The following is a 21,003-nucleotide window of genomic DNA, read 5'->3' on the forward strand; positions in this document are numbered from 1 at the left end:
GGCTTTATGTGTGTATTTTTTTTTATTACTTCTTGGTAACCAAGCAGTAACTCTGCCTGAATATTTAAGAATCATTTAAAGGGACAGAGACTATGACGTGGAGTTTTAGTTTGTCCCTGGATGTGTGCTGTGTGCCCTTCCCCCAGTCTGTCCCCAGAAGGGCCTCACGAACACCTCTGCGGACGTACAGAAAGAGGGCATGAGAAGTGGAGAGTAGCTGCTTGCGCGGCCCCCTGAGCGTGGATTCGTGCACCTGCGACTGTGGACTGTCCCAGCTGATCACATGTGGACATAGTATCTTCTAAAAAGCTAGTCTGTGCCCTGCCTTTCTTAGAGCTGCCTTGCCTTTTACATCTAATTTAGTTGGCACCGTGGTTTGCATGGTGGACTCTGGAATCAAACTGTCAAGATCTGAATTTTGGCCCTAGCCTTTACATGCACCGTGACCTTGGGCAACCTTCCTCTCCGAATGCCAGTCTCGTCATCTGTAGTGCGTCCTCCGAGCCCTGGGGTCAGTTGTGCATGCTTTGGACAGTGCATGAAGTCACTGCAGGATAAGCATTAGCAGTTACTTTGACTCCTTACACCTTGTTTCCTAAAGGTCCTTTGCAAGTGGATTTTAAGTGTGAAGAAGAACTATCGGAAGAGCGTCGCCTATCATAACTGGAGACACGCCTTTAACACAGCACAGTGCATGTTTGCTGCACTGAAAGCGGGCAAGATTCAGGTACTGCTCAGAGTCGTTTATGTATTTAAGACATCTTGTTGCTTTACAGCATATCCTTCCAGTTTTCTTAATGTGCACTCGTGGTGACTGAGAATAATACTTACTGCCAGTTAGAAGTAGATTGTCTTGTGTGTGCTTGTGCTATGCAAAAGAGCCATGTCCGACTCTTTTGCAACCCCGTGTGAGTGTGACCCACCAGGCTCCTCTGTTCATGGGATTTTCTCGGCAAGAATACTGGAGTGGGTGGCCATTCCCTCCTCCAGGGCATCTTCCCAACCCAGGGAATGAACCCTTGTCTCCTGCATCTCTTAATTCAAGAAGACCAAGATGGCAAAACAATTTCTAATTTTCTTTCGTATATAATATACATTGCATGTTTAAAAAATTTTTAAAATAGCTTCATGTTAATAGTCTTTGACCAAATAAATACCTCCTTCAAAGGAAACTCCACAGTAGAAGGAAAAGTATCCAGCTTCTCACAGTCACATTTAAACTGCTCCATAGTAGACTTTCTCGAAAACCACTCGGGTCCTGAACTTGGCTCCAGAGATGGGCCCAGGGTTCTCTATCACATTTTCTCTGGAGCACTAAATTTATAAATATCATTTCATGGAAAAGGTTTTTGTTTCATACACATGACCAGAGGCTTTTACAAGGAAGATCAGCGCAGAAAACAGTCAAGTAATTCGTTCCTTTCCAGGTCAGATTTTTCACATCTCTGGCCTTAGATTCTAACTTCACTGGGAATTAACTTCACTGGGAATTGACTAGTTGTTCTAGGTAAGTGATTCCAGGCACCCGTCTTATGACTGTTTTTAATTCAGAGCTTCCATGCTCTTTTTTATTTAACAAAGTCTAAAAATGTTATCCTCTGTCTTGACTTTCATTGAGTGCATGTTCTAACTGGCTGGCTAGAGCTACAAAAAAAGTGATTGTTGTCTTAAGAAGACATATCAAATACCATGATTGTATTTTCCTACTTTAACAAACATTTATAAGAAATAAGGTGAATTTATTTTGGGGTTTGAGACAGTCATGAGGACTGTATCACTGAAGCCTCTCTCTGCTTTTTGTGAATAATAATAGAATGGTGACGTTTGTATATGCTGTAGACATTACTATGTAGAATGTTAAGAGGTCCAACAGAACAGAGCTGATAATAATTTCACCTATGTTTTCTTACTAATGAAGGAGAATAGTTGAGTAGATAATACAAATGGCAGGTACTAAAAATAACCTGTATTTGGCTTTGGAATATATTGTGCAACTTTTCAAAGCCAAATTTTCATTCCTCGTCTTTTTTTTCTATTGTTGGCTAGTAATCACGTCTGTGCTCCTAATGAGAGAGTGAAGTATATAGCAACTAAAGTATATAGCAACTGGCAGAGAGAAAAGGCCACAGAATCTAGAGGGACTACAGAAAGTTCCCTGCAAAAATTCAGAGGGAAGACAGTTTTTGGAAGTTTGGATTAGTCCACGTGTTTATAGATAATTAAGAAGAAAACATTGACAGCACATGGACAGATTGTTGACTATGTGAGGCATCTTAATTTTTTCTGTTGATAATAATCCCATTCGGAAGACAAAATATGACTGATTCAGTCTCTGCAGGAAAGGATTCGAGCGTGGGTCCTCTGTGACTAGAAAGAAGCACATATGTGAAGTGCTGAGGACAAAACCACGTGATGGGTGAAAAAAGGCAGCATGACGCGCTTTACCAAACGGGCCTTTCTCGCTCTCTCCCCACGGCCTTCGGTCACGTAGGAGAGGCTGACGGACCTGGAGGTGCTCGCACTGCTGATTGCTGCCTTAAGCCATGACCTGGATCACCGCGGAGTCAATAACTCATACATACAGCGGTAAGCCATTTGCCCCAGTGGCAGAAGAGGGTGTTTCTTTCAAATTGTAGGGCTGTCTTGTTAAAAGTAGAAGCCACAGCAAATTCTAATGGCACGAAATTTCAGTTGGTCAGGGTCCCATAACATACTCTGGTTTTATTTAAGGGAAATGGAAAGAATAATGCAAGTCCGACATCACATCGGGAACATCTCTGGCCTGAAGTTCGACAAGTATTTACGTTGAGAATCTTATTTCATTGGATAATTACCAGGAGTTTTGCTTTAGTTTATGAACACCAGGCTTAAGAGCTTCATTGGAAAACTATTAAGACTAGTACATCAAAGGTAGAATTTCACCCTGGAATAAAAGATAGCACTTGAAAAGTGCTTAGCTTGATCCTCAGTATTAGTCAGTGCCATCCATAAAGAGGCTTTTGGTCTTAGTGAAGGCGGTGGACCACAGGACTGGCAAATTTGGGCTCTGAGTTCAGACCCGGATTCGAGTCCTCCCCCTCGCCACAGAGTCCCTGTGTGATCGTGAGCAGGGGTGCTCACCTCTGTGAAATCAAGATAATAGCATTCCTACTCACAGGGTGGCCATAAGTTTTTTAAGACATAATGCACCTCACTGCCAGGTAGAATGCCTGGTACATTTTTAAGTGTTAAAATGAATCTTAGCTTCAGGTGCTGGTGACAGTCCTGTCGTCATCAGAAGCCTGCTTTGGGACTGCTTTTGAGAGTATAAGATGCTAATTCTTCAGACAAGGTGTTCAGGCTCACCTGTGGACCGTGCTCACGTAACATTTGCAATGGCAAATGCGATTCTAACGGTGATCATCAGATTTATGACGTCATAAATGCTGTCATGACACTTATTTTCTTGGAGCAAATTAGTTGAAAGCATACATTTCTTGGTGAAAATTCCTTATTACTGAACATTTTTTAAAGTATGAAAGTGATTCAGCTAATGCATATATCTCCCTAGGAAATTCCAGATATCTGATATCTTAAGAGAACTTCAGAAAGCTCTCTAATCACATCCCCTTTATCTAAATACAGTAAGTGGAAAACTTGATGTCAAAAGAATTGTAGTTATGTAGCAACGACGCCCTCTTCCGACCACTGACTGGAAAGGACAGCACGCGCTGGCCTGGCTGTCGGAGGCGAGCTGTTCCCTCTCTAAAATCTGACGTTCTGGAGAACTGACTGTGTGATGCGCCCTTTGCCCTGGGCGCTCTGCAACGTACTGTGGTCCTGAGTCTCACATCAGCACGGGAGCAGTGACGCGAAGAGACGTGTGGCGGGGAGTCGAGAGCAGGCCGGGGGCCAGTCAGCGGGGCGGCCTTCCCTTCCCTCAGCCCTGAGCGTCGTGTCATCAGGGTATGGACTGTTACTGTATGGCTGGCCATACTGCCGCGCTTCAGAGTGGAGAAAAGGACTCAGCTATTTTTTCCCTTTGTTTATTTAAAAATAATCACCCAGGAAAAAACATCTGGAGAAACGTCATCTTCTCTTCAAAAAAAAAAAAGTCCTGGGAAAAAGACTGCAGGATCTTACTTCCACATATACCGCAAAGTAGACTTGCGCCAAGTAATAACAACTTTCAAAAATAAAGGAGCTTCAGAGATACTTATTTTTTCCTACATCCCTGTGGTTTGAGTAGAGGAAGCCAAGAATGTCCCAGGGATGTTTCTCTTTTTCTTCTTGGTGATAAACAAGTGGTATCTCAAGGAGGATTTTCCTAACCAGGGGCCTCTTGGGAGACCAAGAGCGTCAGAAACATTTCCATATAAAGAACTGACTTCTAGAAAGGCGTACTGTGTCCAGACCTTTACCAAATAAAAGGCAGCACAGAAATAAAAGTCAATGCATCAAAAAAGAGAAAAAGCCCTTATGAAGTAGCAAAGTCAGAAACAGAACCGTCATTTGTTCTTCTTGAAGATCTCATCAGAACATCCGAAGTAAGAGAGCCCTTGTTTAGGAAGCTGTTTTGATTCTTGATCGGATTCTCTGGTTCCTTCCTGGCTCAGGAAGACTGCCTTTATGAGGAGCACTATGAGGATGCCAGTGAAATACCTGGGGGGAGAGTTCACTGCCTGCGCCTTCCTCCCCCACATGGCTGGATGGTGGGAAGAGTGGTTTCAGATGGATACTAAACACAGACAGTCACAGGAATGAGTGGCTGAAGAACAGACATCTGCTTATGCAGAGAAATTTTCCCCCATCAGGCCTGTAGTCCATATAGGAGGACTGTGGTAGATACATTTACTTGGTTAGATTCAGGATTTGTGTTATATAAATGTAAATATAGTGAAATTATCCTACATTTTAGGCAGATAGATAATGTGCAGTTACTGGGGCCTGTACTTTGTTAGGGAGAGAGCTATAAACACGTAAAATTTCCTGTTCTCCAGGAATTTTTATTGTCTCCTCAAACAATGGTGATTAATGTCAAAGTATCTGGTAAGTCCTGTGTTCTTTAACAACATGGGCTGGAAGTGTTCGATAGAGAAGGAGATGGGTCATGATCAGCGTAGCCCATCTTTATTGTTAAGGGAAGAAGTCGGAGTTAAACCAGATCTTTGAAGTGAGTAAGATTTGGAGAGGAGAGAACATGAAGATATTCCAGAAATACCATGAAGTGGACATTTTCATTGGCACAGCAGTGATGGCTAGCCTGACTAGTCAGAATGAAAAGTAAGAGGATGAACAAGCAGAAGTTAGAAGAGCCTCTCGAGGGAGGGCTAGAAAACCAGGCTGTGTGTTTTATTTGGTGTAGTGACCACTGAGTGGTTAATGGCATTGCTTAAGAAGAAAGGGTCTGAAAGTGTGGTACAAGGTAAACAGGTAATAATTAGAACCACAGAGGTCAGCCAGAAAGCTGTTAGGGGAGGCCAGGTGTATGTGAACATCACATATTAGCTCGAGGAAGGAAGAAAACTGTTCAAATCTAATGTTCAACAGTAATTTGAACAGTAATGTTCAACATTAGATTTGAACAGTTAGTTATATGCAAGAAAGAAGGGGGAAATCATAACGCTGGGTCCAAGAAATGAGCAACAGTGGTGCCACTGATGAGAGTGAGAGAGCTGGGAGGTGTGTCTGCGTGCTGGGTCCTTGGGGGGAGCACGGAGGGGAGAAGAGCCCAACAATGAGGAGGATAACACAGGATGGTGGTTAGAAGAGGTAGAGTGACCAAGTGAGGTTTTTTTTTTCAAAATCAGAGATTCAGCCAAACCAGAATGAAAGAATTTCCTGGTAACCACAGTCTGATCATGTGTGTGTGTCCTGGAGGAACTCACCCTGTACCATGGTCCCCGGTGCTCTGTAACAGAGGAGCAACAGGGAGCTGGGTCATGAATGGGCCGGTGGTCACAGAGGGTCAGCAGGATCTCAGAGACTTCAGAGGGCAGCAGCGGCCGCACAGGAACCATAGTCCGTGCAGTTCAAATTGAGTAGAGTGCTTGAGCCGGGAATGAGGTCATCCTTGGTGATGCTGGAGAGCCTGAGACTGGAGGTCTGGATATGAAGAATGTGCAAGTTCAGTTAGCCTTAATGTCAGTAGCTAACAATAACAGTAATAACAGTAATGGAAGTTAACCCTCAACATAGTCATAGCTTTTAGCCTGTGGCATTTGGAACTCTTTCTAGCACTTTATATACGTGAGTTCAGTCAGTCCTTAGAACGGCCTGAGTGCACATCCAAATCCTGACTCCTCTCACTGTGTGTCTTTGAGCCAAGTCCCTTAAACTTCCTGTGTCTCCTTCTCTGTATAGTAGAATAATGACAGAAGAATACCTGTCTCACAGGGTTTCCTACAAGGATTAAGAAGTATAAACAGATGCAAAGTGCTTAGAACAGTACTTGGCACAGATTATCCGCTCAGCAAGTTTTAGCTATTTTCACAGGCGCGTACTGTTAACGACAGACAAGAGCTCAAGATCTTGCTCTGTCCCAGAGAGGGACAGGGACTAGCAGAGACTGCCTGGTAGCAGCTCGATGCTGTGGAACAAAGAAGGGAGTCTCCTGTTGTGAAAAAAGACAATCGGCAGAGTCAAGGAGGTCAGAGAACTGGAGTCACAGGGTGAAATGATCCATCAACTTGAGTATCTGTGATCACAGAGAACGGGGACATAAAATAAGCCCTGACTGGCAGGTGATCACGATGATTTGGAGAGAAATTGAGAAGTTGAGAAGTAAATGGGTTGGCATGGGTTACAAAGAGTAGCTAAGAGATTTGAGCCCAGAGCAATATATGTGGATGAGAAGCCAGATTAAAGGATGGCTGTTAGAGCCAGTGGAGAGGAATACTGTGCTGGGGCGGCTGTGTTTCCTCCCAGCACTTCCATTTCCTCCTGGTCCCTGAGGCACTGGTCTGGTCTCCGCCCCGGTGTCCTCACGCCGCTCAGAGATGGAGCAGCAGCAGCAGAACCGGAGGAGAGGCAGGGGTGTGCTCACCCACGACTGCTCACTAGCAGCGGTGGGGGACAGTCCTGCAGCAGGGGTGGCTTAAAGTGTCCTTGTGACATGACCTCGAAGAAGGAGGTGATGTAGCCTCGTGCTTCAAAGAGTGAGAGAGTGACAGGACGGAGGGTACACCGGTTTCCACGAATATCTTTGTAAAGACAGAATTGGGGGCACTTGTCACCCTGTCATTGATTCATAAATCCAGAGTTTTACAACATAAGTCAAGGTAAACCATGTGAGTAAACACGTAAAAAGGTAAGTAAATTTGCGTTTGTTTATCTCGCAAGCCAAGAATGTTCCCTAATGAGAAACAGTCCTTTCTGCATGGTGTAAAACCGCAACATGCATTCTAAACGTTGAACACGGTTCCATTGTAGCTGCCTTGTTGTGTCTCTAGTCTGGCAGCTAGGTCGGTGGGGAGATGCTGGGGGTACAGAGGGCTGTAGGTCAAGAGCCAGAGTCACACGGTGCCAGAGTCACACGGTGCCAGAGTCACACGGTGCCAGAGTCACACGGTGCCAGAGTCACACGGTGAAGAGGATGTGTGTGAGCCCCGGCTCTGCCGTTTGTGCTGGCCTTGAACAAGTTAGATGATCTCTCTGAACTTTAGCTTGTCTAAAAACACAATTGCTAAGATGCTGTTGCGACACCTCAGGCTGGGTCACCCTGGAGCAGCGCCTGGGACAGAAGCCGGCGTGCATACAGCTCAGGGGTGCATGTGACCCCAGGGGGTGGAAATGCAGGCCTGAGGGTGGGAAACGGAGAGGAGAGGAGGCCAGGAGGACGAGGGAGCCAGATGTCTGCGCACACGGCACCCGCTGGTCAGTGCCGCCAGGAGCCTGTGCGCGGTCCAGGGCAGGAGACGCAGAGCGGTCTGCAGACGGCGGAGACGAACGCGGAGGGGCGGCTCTCCACCCGCGCGCCGTATCCGCGGTCACAGCGGACCTGCGCGGGCCCGGCCTCCTCACCTCACCCGCCCGGCTGAGCGGCCTGAGTGCGGAGTGCTGCTGTGGGCAGAGATGAGGGGGGCCGGCGCAGGGCGCCTCCTCACGGGCTCCTCACGCCGTGTGTCACAGCAGGCCTGGCGCTGGACGCGACGACAGCGGCTGCAGTATGGGGGGCCTGAGGATTTGACATGGTGAGCTAAAGCCTCCTATAGGAGAGTAAGGCCAAAACGAAATCAACTACTTAGCACAGGGCTAGACACGTTATAGCAGAGAGTACTTGTTATCATTGGGGAAAAGGAATCTACCAAACTGGAAAGGAATACAATCTAACAGGTAACAGACTTACAAACAACCAGCAGCGTAAAACAGATGCTGACGCTGGATGTGCTGAAGTTTCTTATATAAGGGAAGATATCAGGTATCTAGAAGCTTTTCCTTTCCTAAGTGAAGGGCATGAGGAAGGCCGCAGTAGTTTTCCAGAAGTGTAGACACCTGGCACTAGCAGGTCTGGTCCGAGTGAAGAGAGAACACTGTTGCCACAGCAGAGACCGCGGAGTCCAGGCAGGATGTGGAGGGGATCACGGGTCTGTTTCTGCTGGGGCCTCTGTAAGCCCAGGCCATCTCCCTGGAGACTGCTCGCACGGCTCAGATTTCCAAGCATGCCGATGTGACCCGAGCCTCTCCAGTCCAGACATTTATACCCACGTGGTTGGACTACAGCCGCCTTAAAATCAATACATCGAGCGCTCATCTAGTCAGCTTCCCTCGTTCACCCCCATCGTCTTCTCCCTGTTTCCCTGTGTCAATAAATGACAATGCAGGAACAGCCTCTCTGCTTTCCCCCTTCATCTCTCTCATCACCACTAGTTCCCAACACCAGGACTCACTGCCGGCTCCTGACTCGTCTACCTCCTTAAACAACTCTCTCTATTTGGGATTCTACCAAGCCCAGTAGAATCCCCAGTTCTCCCAGATCCACTCTAATCCAGGCTCTCTCTTACCTGGCTACTAGAACAGTTTCCCACTAGGCTCCTAACTAAATCCCAGTAGTCTCCATGTATCTCCAGAATGGTTCCAGCGAATTTTCCTTACAGATCTGCTTGTTTTAGTTCACCCCATTGTCTTCCCATTGCCCAGTGATCAGCACAGGATCTGACTCATGGCACAACTTACTAGATATGAAAGGAGCACAGAAGGCAAGGCCGGAGTTACTGTGGGAGCAAGGTCACAACAGCGACGAGACGTGGCAGCCTGGGAGTCAGCAGCGTTGCTGGTGGTATGAGGAGGAGATGAGATTCCCCGTTCTCTTCCCTCTACTTCCGGTTTCCTGTTTTTGTTTTCCCTTAAGCTGCTCTCACTCTTAGCTCATTTTCTCCTGGGTCACCTTTCCTCAGTCTTGGGTAGCGTCCCTATCTTCAACAAATGAAATACAAAGTAAAATAATGATTCATACAGCAGTATAAAGGAATGACCAATCAGGTGCATTATCTAAGGCTTGTATGATGCTTTACAGTTCATAAACCCCTGTCCTCTAAATCTAAGAAACAGACTTTCAGGAACTATAACTTTTTCTGTTGTTTTGAAAGAACAAATAGTGGAAATGGTGCTTTCTATTCCCATATGAAGGGTCATGAGAACTAGGAGATGGAGGACTCTGCTTATGATGCTTCAGAACTTGATTTGTGACTGTTACACATAATGAACGGACTGTGATATTCCCTCCTCACCCCTTTACTTAACATGGGCTTCCCAGGTGGGGCTAGTGGGAAAGAACCTGCCTGCCAGTGCAGGAGATGTAAGACGTGGGTTTGATGCCTGGGTCGGGAAGATCCCGAAGGAATCTTCGGGAAGGAAAGGAAATGGCAACCCACTCCAGTGCTCTTGCCTGGAGAATCCCATGGACAGAGGACCCTGGCGGGCTACAGTCCACGGGGTCACAAAGAGTCGGACACGACTGAAGTGACTTAGCACGCACACACCACTTTACTTGGCCAGATGGTCTCTACCGTTCTCCCCAAGTTCAGCACCGAGTCCTGCACTGCAACAAGCGGCACCCACAGGGGCTTTTTCCGACTTAGCTGTCTCCTTCCCGCCTCCGGGGGGGTAGACGTGCACCCACTGCTCCCCTTTCCCTTGCTTCTCACCACCCACAGCTCTCACAGGCACGTGCACAGAGACGCTGACCTTCAGCCTTATTTCAGAACAAAGACTTACATGGAAATTGGTATTTCAGATTTTCAAGCAATTGCACTTTTGAAATTGTAAAGTATTGTTGGTACAGCTGTCTCAGAGTTGTTTTTTTTCCATGTGTAGAGAGAGTAATCCTTTGTCTTATTCCTTCTACTATTATTATTTTAATAAATAGTAAAACCAATGAAATTGTTCGTACTTTGAAGGGGGAGCAGTTAACATTGATATTTGAAAACCATTTGACTCTTGACATGTATTTCCCAGAGATGACCTCACTCTTTCCAGCAGAAGGAGAGACAATTGTTGGATTAATTTTTATGACGTCGCCTCTTTTTCAGTTAACCAGTAACAAGAAGAAACTGATAACTGGTATGCTGGGGAAACTGGTCATCTTTTAAACTTTGTCTCTCTTCCTTCTGCCATGTTTCAGAAGTGAACACCCACTCGCTCAGCTCTACTGCCATTCAATCATGGAGCATCACCATTTTGATCAGTGCCTGATGATCCTTAACAGTCCTGTAAGTCCCTGATTTATGGTTCTGGACTTTCAAAGGGGAGTGTATAAATTCAGTTTTATTTTTAGTTTTGGATTTATTCCCAGCATCATAAATTCTTGAGCACGCTTTATTCCTTTTTGGGTAAGAAAGGCAAAGCCAAAACAATTTTGAGATCTCCACAGCCTTACTTCTCTAGAAACCAAAACTGTCTTAATGTTGCCTGATAAGGGAAAACTGGTTCCTTACCTCAGTTTGGTTATTGCAAAGTAGAAACAAACAAAACTGGTATTTTATGGCTCTCTGTTAGTTCTGTTTTTGTTTTTGTCAAATGATGTGGTTTATACTGCTCTCAAATGTCTTTCACAGGCAATACCTTTTCCTCTTTTTATTGAAACTTCTGACCACTAATCAACATTTCTGTTAAGGAATAAAGTTATTCAATACTGGCTAAATGAATATCATTGTAAGAAAGCATGTGATATGCTATGCCAGTCATATTTATGTTAAGGAAAATATTAAAATGATATACACCAAAATTTTCACAATGGCTGTCTCTGTCTACTTAAATTATTAGCTTTTTTATTTTCTGATTCGGATTTGTCCATCATTCGCATTATCCATTGTATGGACACATTACCTTTACCATGAGAAAAAAAAAGAAAGTTGTAGACTCTTATGTTGAAAAAACACAACGCGTGGTACATCATTTTAAAGCAATTTTGTCTCCATCTCTTTACATTTGCCCGCTGGGTTCGTTCTTCCCTGAGCCCTAGAAAACTTAAGAGGCTTATGACTTTTGTGGTGACTCTTTTTAAGTAAAAGCTTTCTAGTTACTGCTTTACATCACAAAATACAGCATGGTTTTCAAGTTAGAAACCAGAACGTCCAGTCCTGTGGGATAGTACAGATTCTGGACCTGATTTAAAGCTTCAGGTCCTCTTTTTCTGCCCCCGGCTGGCCTCTTTCGTCCCTCCTTAGGCTTCTTTTGACTCCTTCCTCACCCCAAGTCCCCACGTCCTGGAGAACAGGAAAGAAGAGGGCCCAGAACACTCAGCAGACTGGTGCTCTTACGCCTGTCCCCCTCTCTGCGCCTCATAGGTGTCTAAAACAAGTTCTGTTCTTATGAGTAAGTCCATGATCGTGCCCATGCACCCTAACTGTGGGCTTTTCCACTGTCGTCCCCTGTAATACGCGTAGTCACCTCTCTCCAGTGTATTGCCTGATGACTTCCTCCTCAGCTCCTGGAACTCTGAGTAGTGACTTTCCTCTCCTTTCTGCTGAGGTTCCTTGGCCCTCCTTGTGGTCCTCTTGAAAAGGACAGGACTTCAAGAGACCTAATGCATCCAAAACTCAGAAGAGGCAGCCCATCCTGAATGGAAGCAACCTCTCCCTCCTGCTCAATCAGAGGATCTGGCCAGCCTGGGTCTTGCCTTTTCAATTTTCCAGACGGGAATCAGACACGCGTGCACTGTAGTCCCCACCCTCCCACCCAACTCCAGGAGACACACAGTGACTGCAGGCTGCTCTCTCTTACTTGAGGGAGGAGGAATGCAGTCCTGCCTCTCAGTGTGGGTGAAGGGCTAAGAGTTATGTGGCCAGTGCTGGCACCTCCTTGTAAATTCTGCACGTGCTCTAGTGCAGACTGTCTGCTACAGATGTGACTTTTAACGAGAATTAGTATGTGAGTGGGAGGTAGGGGGATGATGTCGCTAAAATGTACAAATTGTACTGTTTCGTGCACAAGTTCTCTTGGGTTAGGTGTCAGAATTATGGGAGCTGAATTTCAGCCTTCAGCAAGAAAGGAAGAAACGCTCTGCTTGGCTCCTGCCCGTGCAGCCCTTTCCGTTATTATAGGAGTACTGGAAATGGGCACTTGGCCCCAGAGGCACGCCCTCGCCCTGGACCGCGCTGGGCTGTGGGGAGGAGGGGGCTGCGCATCCCCCAGTGCCTCTCGTGATACAGCCCCACTGTCTCCGCGGGCCAGTTCTATCTGCACTGCCCCGGGCCTCCATAAACCAGCATTTCCATTCCGCTGTTTCTGTGCTGCGTTAATGTCCTCAGAGGCAGCTGCCAGACTTGTGAGCCTGGCCTGTCCAAGTTACCTTCAGATGTCCTAAATCTTGGTTTGTTTTTTGCTCTGGTTTAAAAGTTGCATAGGCTTTGAGTGGTCTCCCCCAGTACTGTTTTTCCCATACACCGTGTTATTTTTTTAGTGTGTGGTTTTTCTGAACTGAGACTTGTCAGGAATGTCTATGTTGAATTATAGCAGAAACATCTGTACCTTCATTGGAGTTTGCTGTCTTTGCCCTTCAGCTCAAACTTCATTTTTAATATCCTGTTTTAGTTTTGAAGAAAATGTGCTTAACCTTTTTCTTAGAAAGCATATTGTACAGTATTCCTATCACACTGCTCTCTGTTATCAGATGACATAACTTACTATGTAATATAACATAAAAGGAATCTTGCTGTATATATGGCTGGCCTCATTTTATAACACCCATCTCTACATTCTGTCTTTGTAAACACCAATACATAAGAATTTATAGCTTTTGCTCGTGGAAGGGAAAATTAAAGTATAATACCAAAAGACATTTCTCCTTTTTCATTTAACATAGTCTTATATTAAATAAAAGTATCAGAAGCTATCTTCTGAACAGTACTGTTTTGTCCAGAATCTAAAGTGATTTACATTTAAAACTAGTATTTCTTGCATAATAATAGATTATTAATTAGACGTATATCACAATTTTGGCAACTAGTTATCCTCTAACCAATGTCTGACCCCAGCTCAGCAGTTTTCTCTTTTCAGAGCAAATCCTTTGCCTCCATGTCCTATTTCTAAGCTTCTGGGTTTTTTCCCCTCAGTGCTAAGGTTTAGGAAGCACATCTGACTCAATTTACAGATGTTGTTTTGAGTATAGTCTGAGTAGCCAAAGTATGTTTTACTTAGTTCAAGATCAGTGAGTCACTGTGATTTAAATTACAGGCAAGAAATTTTAAAAATGGCTACATAGCAAAAACTTAAGATAATTTGCACATGGATTAGCCATCTTTGAGATTCTCCTTATAGATGTTTCAAACTCTTCCTTTCTTGAGGAAGCACACATTGCTCATGCCCGCTACCCATCTATACCGCACATGTTCCTAAGAATAAACACTATGCCCAATAAGAAGTTAAAAAATATAAACCTGCACCAGAAATGTTATTGGATTTGTTATAGAAGCCAGAGAAATGATTTTTAAAATAATCATTTACAGTTCTTCATATCTATTAATATAGATTTTGATTTTTCAAAGTTTTACTTGCTGTCAGATTTAGCAGTTAACTTGCCCAAAGGAAAAAGGTATATAGTCATTAACTTTTGGACCTGGACTAAAGCCAAGAAGTACAAGAGTTGGAAAAACATGCTTATTTTGGTCAATGAACCATCATGAAGCTGTGTTTTCCTCAAATGACAAGGTGGTAGGGTGGGTGCATCAAGGGGAAACATGACTTCACAGTATTGACTTATGTAAGTAGGTGTCCTCTGTCTTCCTGAGTTTAGAATGTGTGTAAGAGATGTGACTGTATTTTCAGATTTTGTTCTTAGCAGCAGTGTCTCCAAGTGGAGAGCTTATGATGGTTTTCTTTTTTATAAAGGGCAATCAGATTCTCAGTGGCCTCTCCATTGAAGAATATAAGACCACGCTGAAGATAATCAAGCAAGCTATTTTAGCTACAGACCTAGCACTGTACATAAAGTAAGTTTTAAGAAATATCTTGATAGATAGATTTCGGATGTGTCTGCACAGCTTCCAACTTTAAAAATCGCCATTGGGATATTTTTAGATTATAAGAACCAATGTCCTGGCAAAGCTGTTTATCAGACTGTGGAGCAGTTTGTTAAACAAGGAAGCCAGAAAAGTCTGCTTAATGCTAGAAATGACAGAATACAGAATTACTTCTGACGTTTGTCTTTGAAGCTCTGCACAAAGCAGATGACCATCTCAAGGTCATTCTAAGCTTGGCTGGCCAGTCTAAAGAATATAATAACGCCCTCTATAAAGGGCACCTGCTTTTCCTTCTGTCCCTCACTCCCCCAACTTCTGACCATTTCACAGTCCCTTAAACTGTTATCTAAGCCCATGTGGGCAGGAAAAGGAGCTGAGTGCCAAACAAGTAAATCTTGTTTCTTTTTATTGGATTTTGGCGGAAGAGTATTAATGTAGACCCTTATAATTAATGAAGTGAACGACTTCAGAATCAAAGCATGCATGAGAGTGTGTCGGTGCTGTAGGTGTGTGTCTGCATAACTAAACTTACTTTCTAAAAGAAAGGGACGCCGTTGCTGGGTCTGGGCAGCCGCTTGTTTCCCACACAGAGACCAAGCGCTCTGCTGCATGTGTGGGGGTGAAGGCAGAGGGGCAGTCACGCTCACGGGATTTCCTGGGAGCAAGGGCCTCTCCCCAGCTGTACGCAGATGCACACTGCGGTTTTAGCCACTCTTGAGAACTAAAAGCAAACAGAAGACACACAAAACCTCATACTAGATAGCCACTACTGTACATCTAAAAGTAACTTATGTCTAGAAGAGTCTGTTTCCTTGGACTTTGGAGCACTTTAAAGTTAATTAGGGTAATATATATATATATATATATAGTAAATTTCAGCTCAAAATGACTACAGGATAAAGACTGTCAAGTTACCAATAATTTGAAAAGTACCTGAAACCACAAAGACTTTCTGACCTTTTCAAGCCACACGGGTCTCCCCTCTGGATCCTTCTGAAACCTCTTTTCATCTTGGTATTCAGTCACAGACAGGCAGTTTTGTTATTCAAGTTTCTCTTATGAGTGTCCCATGACATTGACTGGTTTAAATGTTATGAAAAGAACTCCTGTCTTGCAGTTTTCCAAGATGCTTATCAATGTTGAGTACATGGAGGTGTTCACTATACAGTGAGCAAACATCAGTTTATACTGGTCTTTCTTTGCTTCAGAAGAACTTCACAGCTTTATACTGACATATATTTTGGTATAGAGTAAAAAATTATGTGAATGAGACGTATGAAATTAAATTGAAACCATAGAGATCTTGCACCATATGCAGAATTTCTAAAAATCATTCTCAGCATCAGATTTTTAACTCACATTGTTTCATTTTCTTAAATTATATTCAAGAATTGAAATTTCCATTACTTGTGACCTTAGTTAAAAGTGAGTTAAGATTTAATATTTCAGGCAAAGAATATAGTAGAAGGGAGGAAAGTAAGGTATTCAAGATTTTTATATGATTCTTATATTGGATTATATATTCTGATATATAAGAATACATGTAACAATATAAGATTCTTATATGAGAAAAACCATTAGAGATTCTTTTCCCTGAAATTTTACTTGATGTGTCTTTGTTGACCAAAAGGATAAGAGCTTAGGGGACTCGTCATAACTACCAAAATTTTTCTTTATTTTAAAGGAGACGAGGAGAATTTTTTGAACTTATAAGAAAAAATCAATTCAATTTGGAAGATCCTCATCAAAAGGAGTTGTTTTTGTAAGTAGGATTACTATCCTTAAAGCTGGTTTTTCTATCCAGTTAATTTTATTGCAGTTATTTGTTACAATGTGATGATCTTAGAGGCTGTCAGAATTCTTACAGATGTTATACAAAGGGCTAAATATAAGTATTTACTTGAAAATAAATGCATTTGCAAATTCAAAAGAATATTCTTTTTGTCCTAGAAGGACCTTTCAATGTGGTGGAGTGTCATACAAGGCTGTAGGGTTCCCTTGTTCACACTCACAGTTCTTTTGACTGGAAGACCTAAAAATAGCATCCTGAAGATTGCTGGAGCAAGAACACGACTGTGAAGTGTCTACTTCTCTTACGTGATGGCAGAGCAGCAGTCAGACCTTCAGTTCAGTTGGCTGCTCCGTTGTGTCTGACTCTTCGTGACCCCATGACTGCACGCCAGGCCTCTCTGTCCATCACCAACTGCCAGAGCTGGCCCAAACTCCTGTCCATCGAGTCAGTGATGCCATCCAACCATCTCATGCTCCGTCATCCCCTCCTCCTGCCTTCAATCCTTCCCAGCATCAGGGTCTTTTCCAGTGAGTCAGCTCTTCACATCAGGTGGCCAAAGTATTGTAGCTTCAGCTTCAACATCAGTCTTTCCAATGAACACCCAGGACTGATTACCTTTAGGATGGACTGGTTGGATCTCCTTGCAGTCCAAGGGACTCTCAAGAGTCTTCTCCAGCACCACAGTTCAAAAGCATCAATTCTTCGGCGCTCAGCTTTCTTTATAGTCCAACTCTCACATCCATACACTACTGGAAAAAAAACATAGCTTTGACTGAATGGACTTTTGTTGGCAAAGTAATATCTCTGCTTTTTAATATGCTATGTAGGTTTGTCATAGCTTTTCTTTCAAGGAGCAAAAGTCTTTTAATTTCATGGCTGCAGTCACCATCTGCAGTGATTTTGGAGCCCCCCAAAATAAAGTCTTTCACTGTTTGCATTGTTTCCCCATCTATTTGCCATGAAGTGACAGGACTGGATGCCATGATCTTCATTTTTTGAATGTTGTGTTTTAAGCCAGCTTTTTCACTCTCCTCTTTCATCTTCATCAAGAGGCTCTTTAGTTCCTCTTTGCTTTCTGCCATAAGGGTGGTGTCATCTGTATATCTGAGGTTATTGATATTTCTCCCAGCAATCTTGGTTCCAGCTTGCTTTATCCAGCCCAGCATTTCGCATGATATTCTCTGCATATAAGTTAAATAAGTAGGGTTACAATATACAGTCTTCCAACTTTGGAACCAGTCTGTGGTTCCATGTCCCTTTTTAACTGTTGCTTCTGGACCTGCAGGTAGGTGGTCTGGTATTCCCATCTCCTGAAGAATTTTCCACAGTTTGTTGTGATCACACAGTCAAAGGCTTTAGCAGAATGCCTTAGTAGTCAATTAAGCAGAAGTAGTTGTTTTTCTGGAAGTCTCTTGCTTTTTCTATGATCCAACAGATGTTGGCAATTTGATCTCTGGTTCCTCTGCCTTTTCTAAATCCAGCTTGAACATCTGGACGTTCTTGGTTCACATACTGTTGAAGCCTGGCATGGAGAATTTTGAGCATTACTTTACTAGCATGTGAGATGAGTGCAATTGTGCAGTACTTTGAACATTCTTTGGCATTGTCTTTCTTTGGGATTGGAATGAAAACTGACCTTTTCCAGTCCTGTGGCCACTGCTGAGTTTTCCAAATTTGTTGGCATACTGAGTGAAGTACATTCACAGCATCATCATTTGGGATTTGAAATAGCTCCACTGGAATTCCGTCACCTCCACTAGCTTTGTCCATAGTGATGCTTCCTAAGGCCCACTTGACTTCACACTCCAGGATGTCTGTCTTCGGGTGAATGATCACACTGTTGTGGTTATCTGGGTCATTAAGATCTTTTTTGTATAGTTCTTCTGTGTATTCTTGCCACCTCTTCTTAATATCTTCTGCTTCTGTTAGGTCCAGACCATTTCTGTCCTTTATCGAGCCCCTCTTTGCATGAAATGTTACCTTGGTGTCTCTAATTTTCTTGAAGAGATCTCTAGTCTTTCGAATTCTGTTGTTTTTCTCTATTTCTTTGCATTCATCACTGAGGAAAGCTTTCTTATTTCTCCTTGCTGTTCTTTGGAACTCTGCATTCAGATGGGTTTATCTTTCCTTTTCTCCTTTGCCTTTCGCTTCTTTTCTTCTCTCAGCTATTTGTAAGGCCTCCTCAGACAGCCATTTTGCCTTTGCATTTCTTTTTTTGGGGGGTGGTTTGGATCACTGCCTCCTGTACAGTGTTACGAACCTCCGTCCATAGTTCTTCAAGCACTCTATCAGATCTAATCCCTGAGTCTACTTGTTACCTCTGCTATATAATGAATGGTGAGGGATTTGATTTAGGTCATACGTGAATGGTCTAATGGTTTTCCCTACTTTCTTCAATTTAAATCTGAATTTTGCAATAAGGAGTTCATGATCTGAGCCACAGTCAGCTCCTGGTCTTGTTTTTGCTGACTGTATAGAGCTGCTTCATCTTGGGCTGCAAAGAATATAATCAGTCTGATTTTGTTATTGACCATCTGGTGATGTCCATGTGTACAGCTGTCTCGTGTTGCTGAAAGAGGGTGTTTGCTCTGACCAGTACATTCTCTTGGGAAAACTCTGTTAGCCTTTGCCCTGCTTCATTTTGTACTCTAATGCCAAACTTGCCTGGTATTCCAGATATCCCCTGACTTCCTACTTTTACATTCCAGTCCCCTGTGATGAACAGGACATCTCTTTTTGGTGTTAGTTGTGGAGTCACAGCTTCAGGGTTCTGTTTTTCTCACCTGTTTTCCCTTTCCCTCCCTCCCATCCTTTGCTATCACTGTCACTGCCTTTTCCATGACAAGAACTAGACCAATAAAAAAGAACCAAGCGTGAGTAATAAAGACAGAAGTAGTAAAAGACTGAGGATAGTGCTCTGTTACAGTTTTATAACTGACATCTCTGTAGATAGACAGGCATCACTTCACATGCAAACAAACATACACACGTCCAGCTGTCTGTTCATACAGGTGTCATGCCTCATGTAAGAGACTCAACATGCTTTTAGAGCAGTGCCTTGGAAACGCACACACACTGCTGCAATCTGTGGCCAGTTTTTCCCAGTGACAAAAATGGAATCCAACCTCAGCTCCAAGTCTGTGCCACCGCCTTCACTGCTGAGCTCTCCCAACTTCTAGCCTCTTGCAGAGAAGCACGCAGTGCACCTAGCACTCAGGCTGCCTCTTCCACTCTTCACTGTCCAGATTGTACTTAAGCTTATCCAGACACTGCATGGTCTTCTTTGGGGGAGACAGTTTGCATTGGCAAGCATTATTGAAATCCTTCATGATTAAACATTTCTCTGGTGTACTCATTACCTGAGATAAGAGCTGGTATAAGACAGTCTGAGGCCAAAAACTCTTTTCTTTGTGGTCTAATGTGGTTAGGGAAGATGTACTTTTATTTAGATTGTCCCTAGAGGTACAAGTGACGCAGTCCTTTACCTTGAGTGTTTCTATATGTGACAGTGATGACCTTTTTGCCTATGTCCTCAAACAGATTGAAAGAATTCGATGGCAGGTATTTAGACCTGACATGGAAAGTCACTACACCAAAGAGAAACCATTTTCATACAGTAGTCACAGTACTGAGGTCTAGAGCACCTTGTCACAGCCTCCAGAGTCCAACATGATTTTCAACTTCTCTAACAAGAGAAGGGGTAAAGAGCACCATATCCTTTCATTTCCCTCTTCTCTCCAGCAGGTACTGTTTAATAATTTAAAGACTTTTCACATAGGAGCCACGACGTGTGTTGAGTGAAATAGGATGACCCAGCACAGTTCTTGTTGTCATGGAGGTTGTATCAATAGGATAGCTGATGATGTTTCACAGATAATTATTAGTAATCAATGTGTTTTCACCATACTGTCACTGAGAATGGAAGGCCAAAGTGAAAAAAAATAATAATAGCAGGCACGTTTTTGCTCACAGGTTAGTAATTTCTCTCCTTCTGCTAATCTGGAGATACAACAAGGCAGTTTGAGGGCAAATTCCAGTGGTTCACTGGGTAACCAAAACAACTGATGCTGTGATACCATTGTATCAGTTCTGCTTCTATATAAATTCTATTTCTGTTTCTTTAGTCTTTGTAAACTGCCATCTCTGTAGTTTATGGGGTTTTAATTTAACTTTTTATTATAACTAACTATTTACTAGGGTTTATAGTCACATAAAGGTAAACAGGAGTATTGGACCTCTTTTTCCTTAACAGAGCGATGCTGATGACAGCTTGTGATCTTTCTGCAATTACAAAACCCTGGCCTATTCAACAACGGGTATGTTGTTTAGTGATGAAAAAGTAGTAATTGAAAAGTCAAAGTATGTGATGATTTGAGAGAATAGCACTGAAACATGTATATTACCATATGTGAAACAGTCGCCAGTCCAGGTTCGATGCATGATACAGGGTGCTCAGGGCTGGTGCACTGGGATGACCCAGAGGGGTGGGATGGGGAGGGAGGTGGGGGGGGGGGGGTTCAGGATGGGGAACACGTGTACACCCATGGCAGATTCATGTCAATGTATGGCAAAAACCATTACAATACTGTAAAGTAATTAGCCTCCAATTAAAATAAATAAATAATTTTTTTAAAGTCAAAGTCTAAAAAATCTTTACTCTTAAATGTAGCTTTTAAAGTATTTGGGAAACTTTTTATCTAAATTTTAAGTAGTATTAAAAGCAGACAATTGGACATAAACACTTTTCTTTTTTAGAACACTTGTTATGACTTA

General features: G+C 43.3%; 1 protein-coding gene across 1 annotated transcript in view; it reads left to right on the forward strand.

Annotated features, from left to right (window-relative positions):
- Positions 1 to 21,003, forward strand: part of PDE5A (phosphodiesterase 5A) — a 142,776-nt gene that overhangs the window by 113,289 nt on the left and 8,484 nt on the right. The window contains exons 13-18 of the mRNA XM_052641838.1: positions 602 to 727; positions 2,492 to 2,586; positions 10,601 to 10,688; positions 14,308 to 14,408; positions 16,123 to 16,200; positions 20,483 to 20,546. Of these exons, the coding sequence (XP_052497798.1) occupies positions 602 to 727; positions 2,492 to 2,586; positions 10,601 to 10,688; positions 14,308 to 14,408; positions 16,123 to 16,200; positions 20,483 to 20,546 (552 nt within the window). The remainder of the gene's footprint in view (positions 1 to 601; positions 728 to 2,491; positions 2,587 to 10,600; positions 10,689 to 14,307; positions 14,409 to 16,122; positions 16,201 to 20,482; positions 20,547 to 21,003) is intronic.

Source organism: Budorcas taxicolor, chromosome 6 (assembly GCF_023091745.1).
Source record: "Budorcas taxicolor isolate Tak-1 chromosome 6, Takin1.1, whole genome shotgun sequence".
NCBI classification, from domain to species: domain Eukaryota; kingdom Metazoa; phylum Chordata; class Mammalia; order Artiodactyla; family Bovidae; genus Budorcas; species Budorcas taxicolor.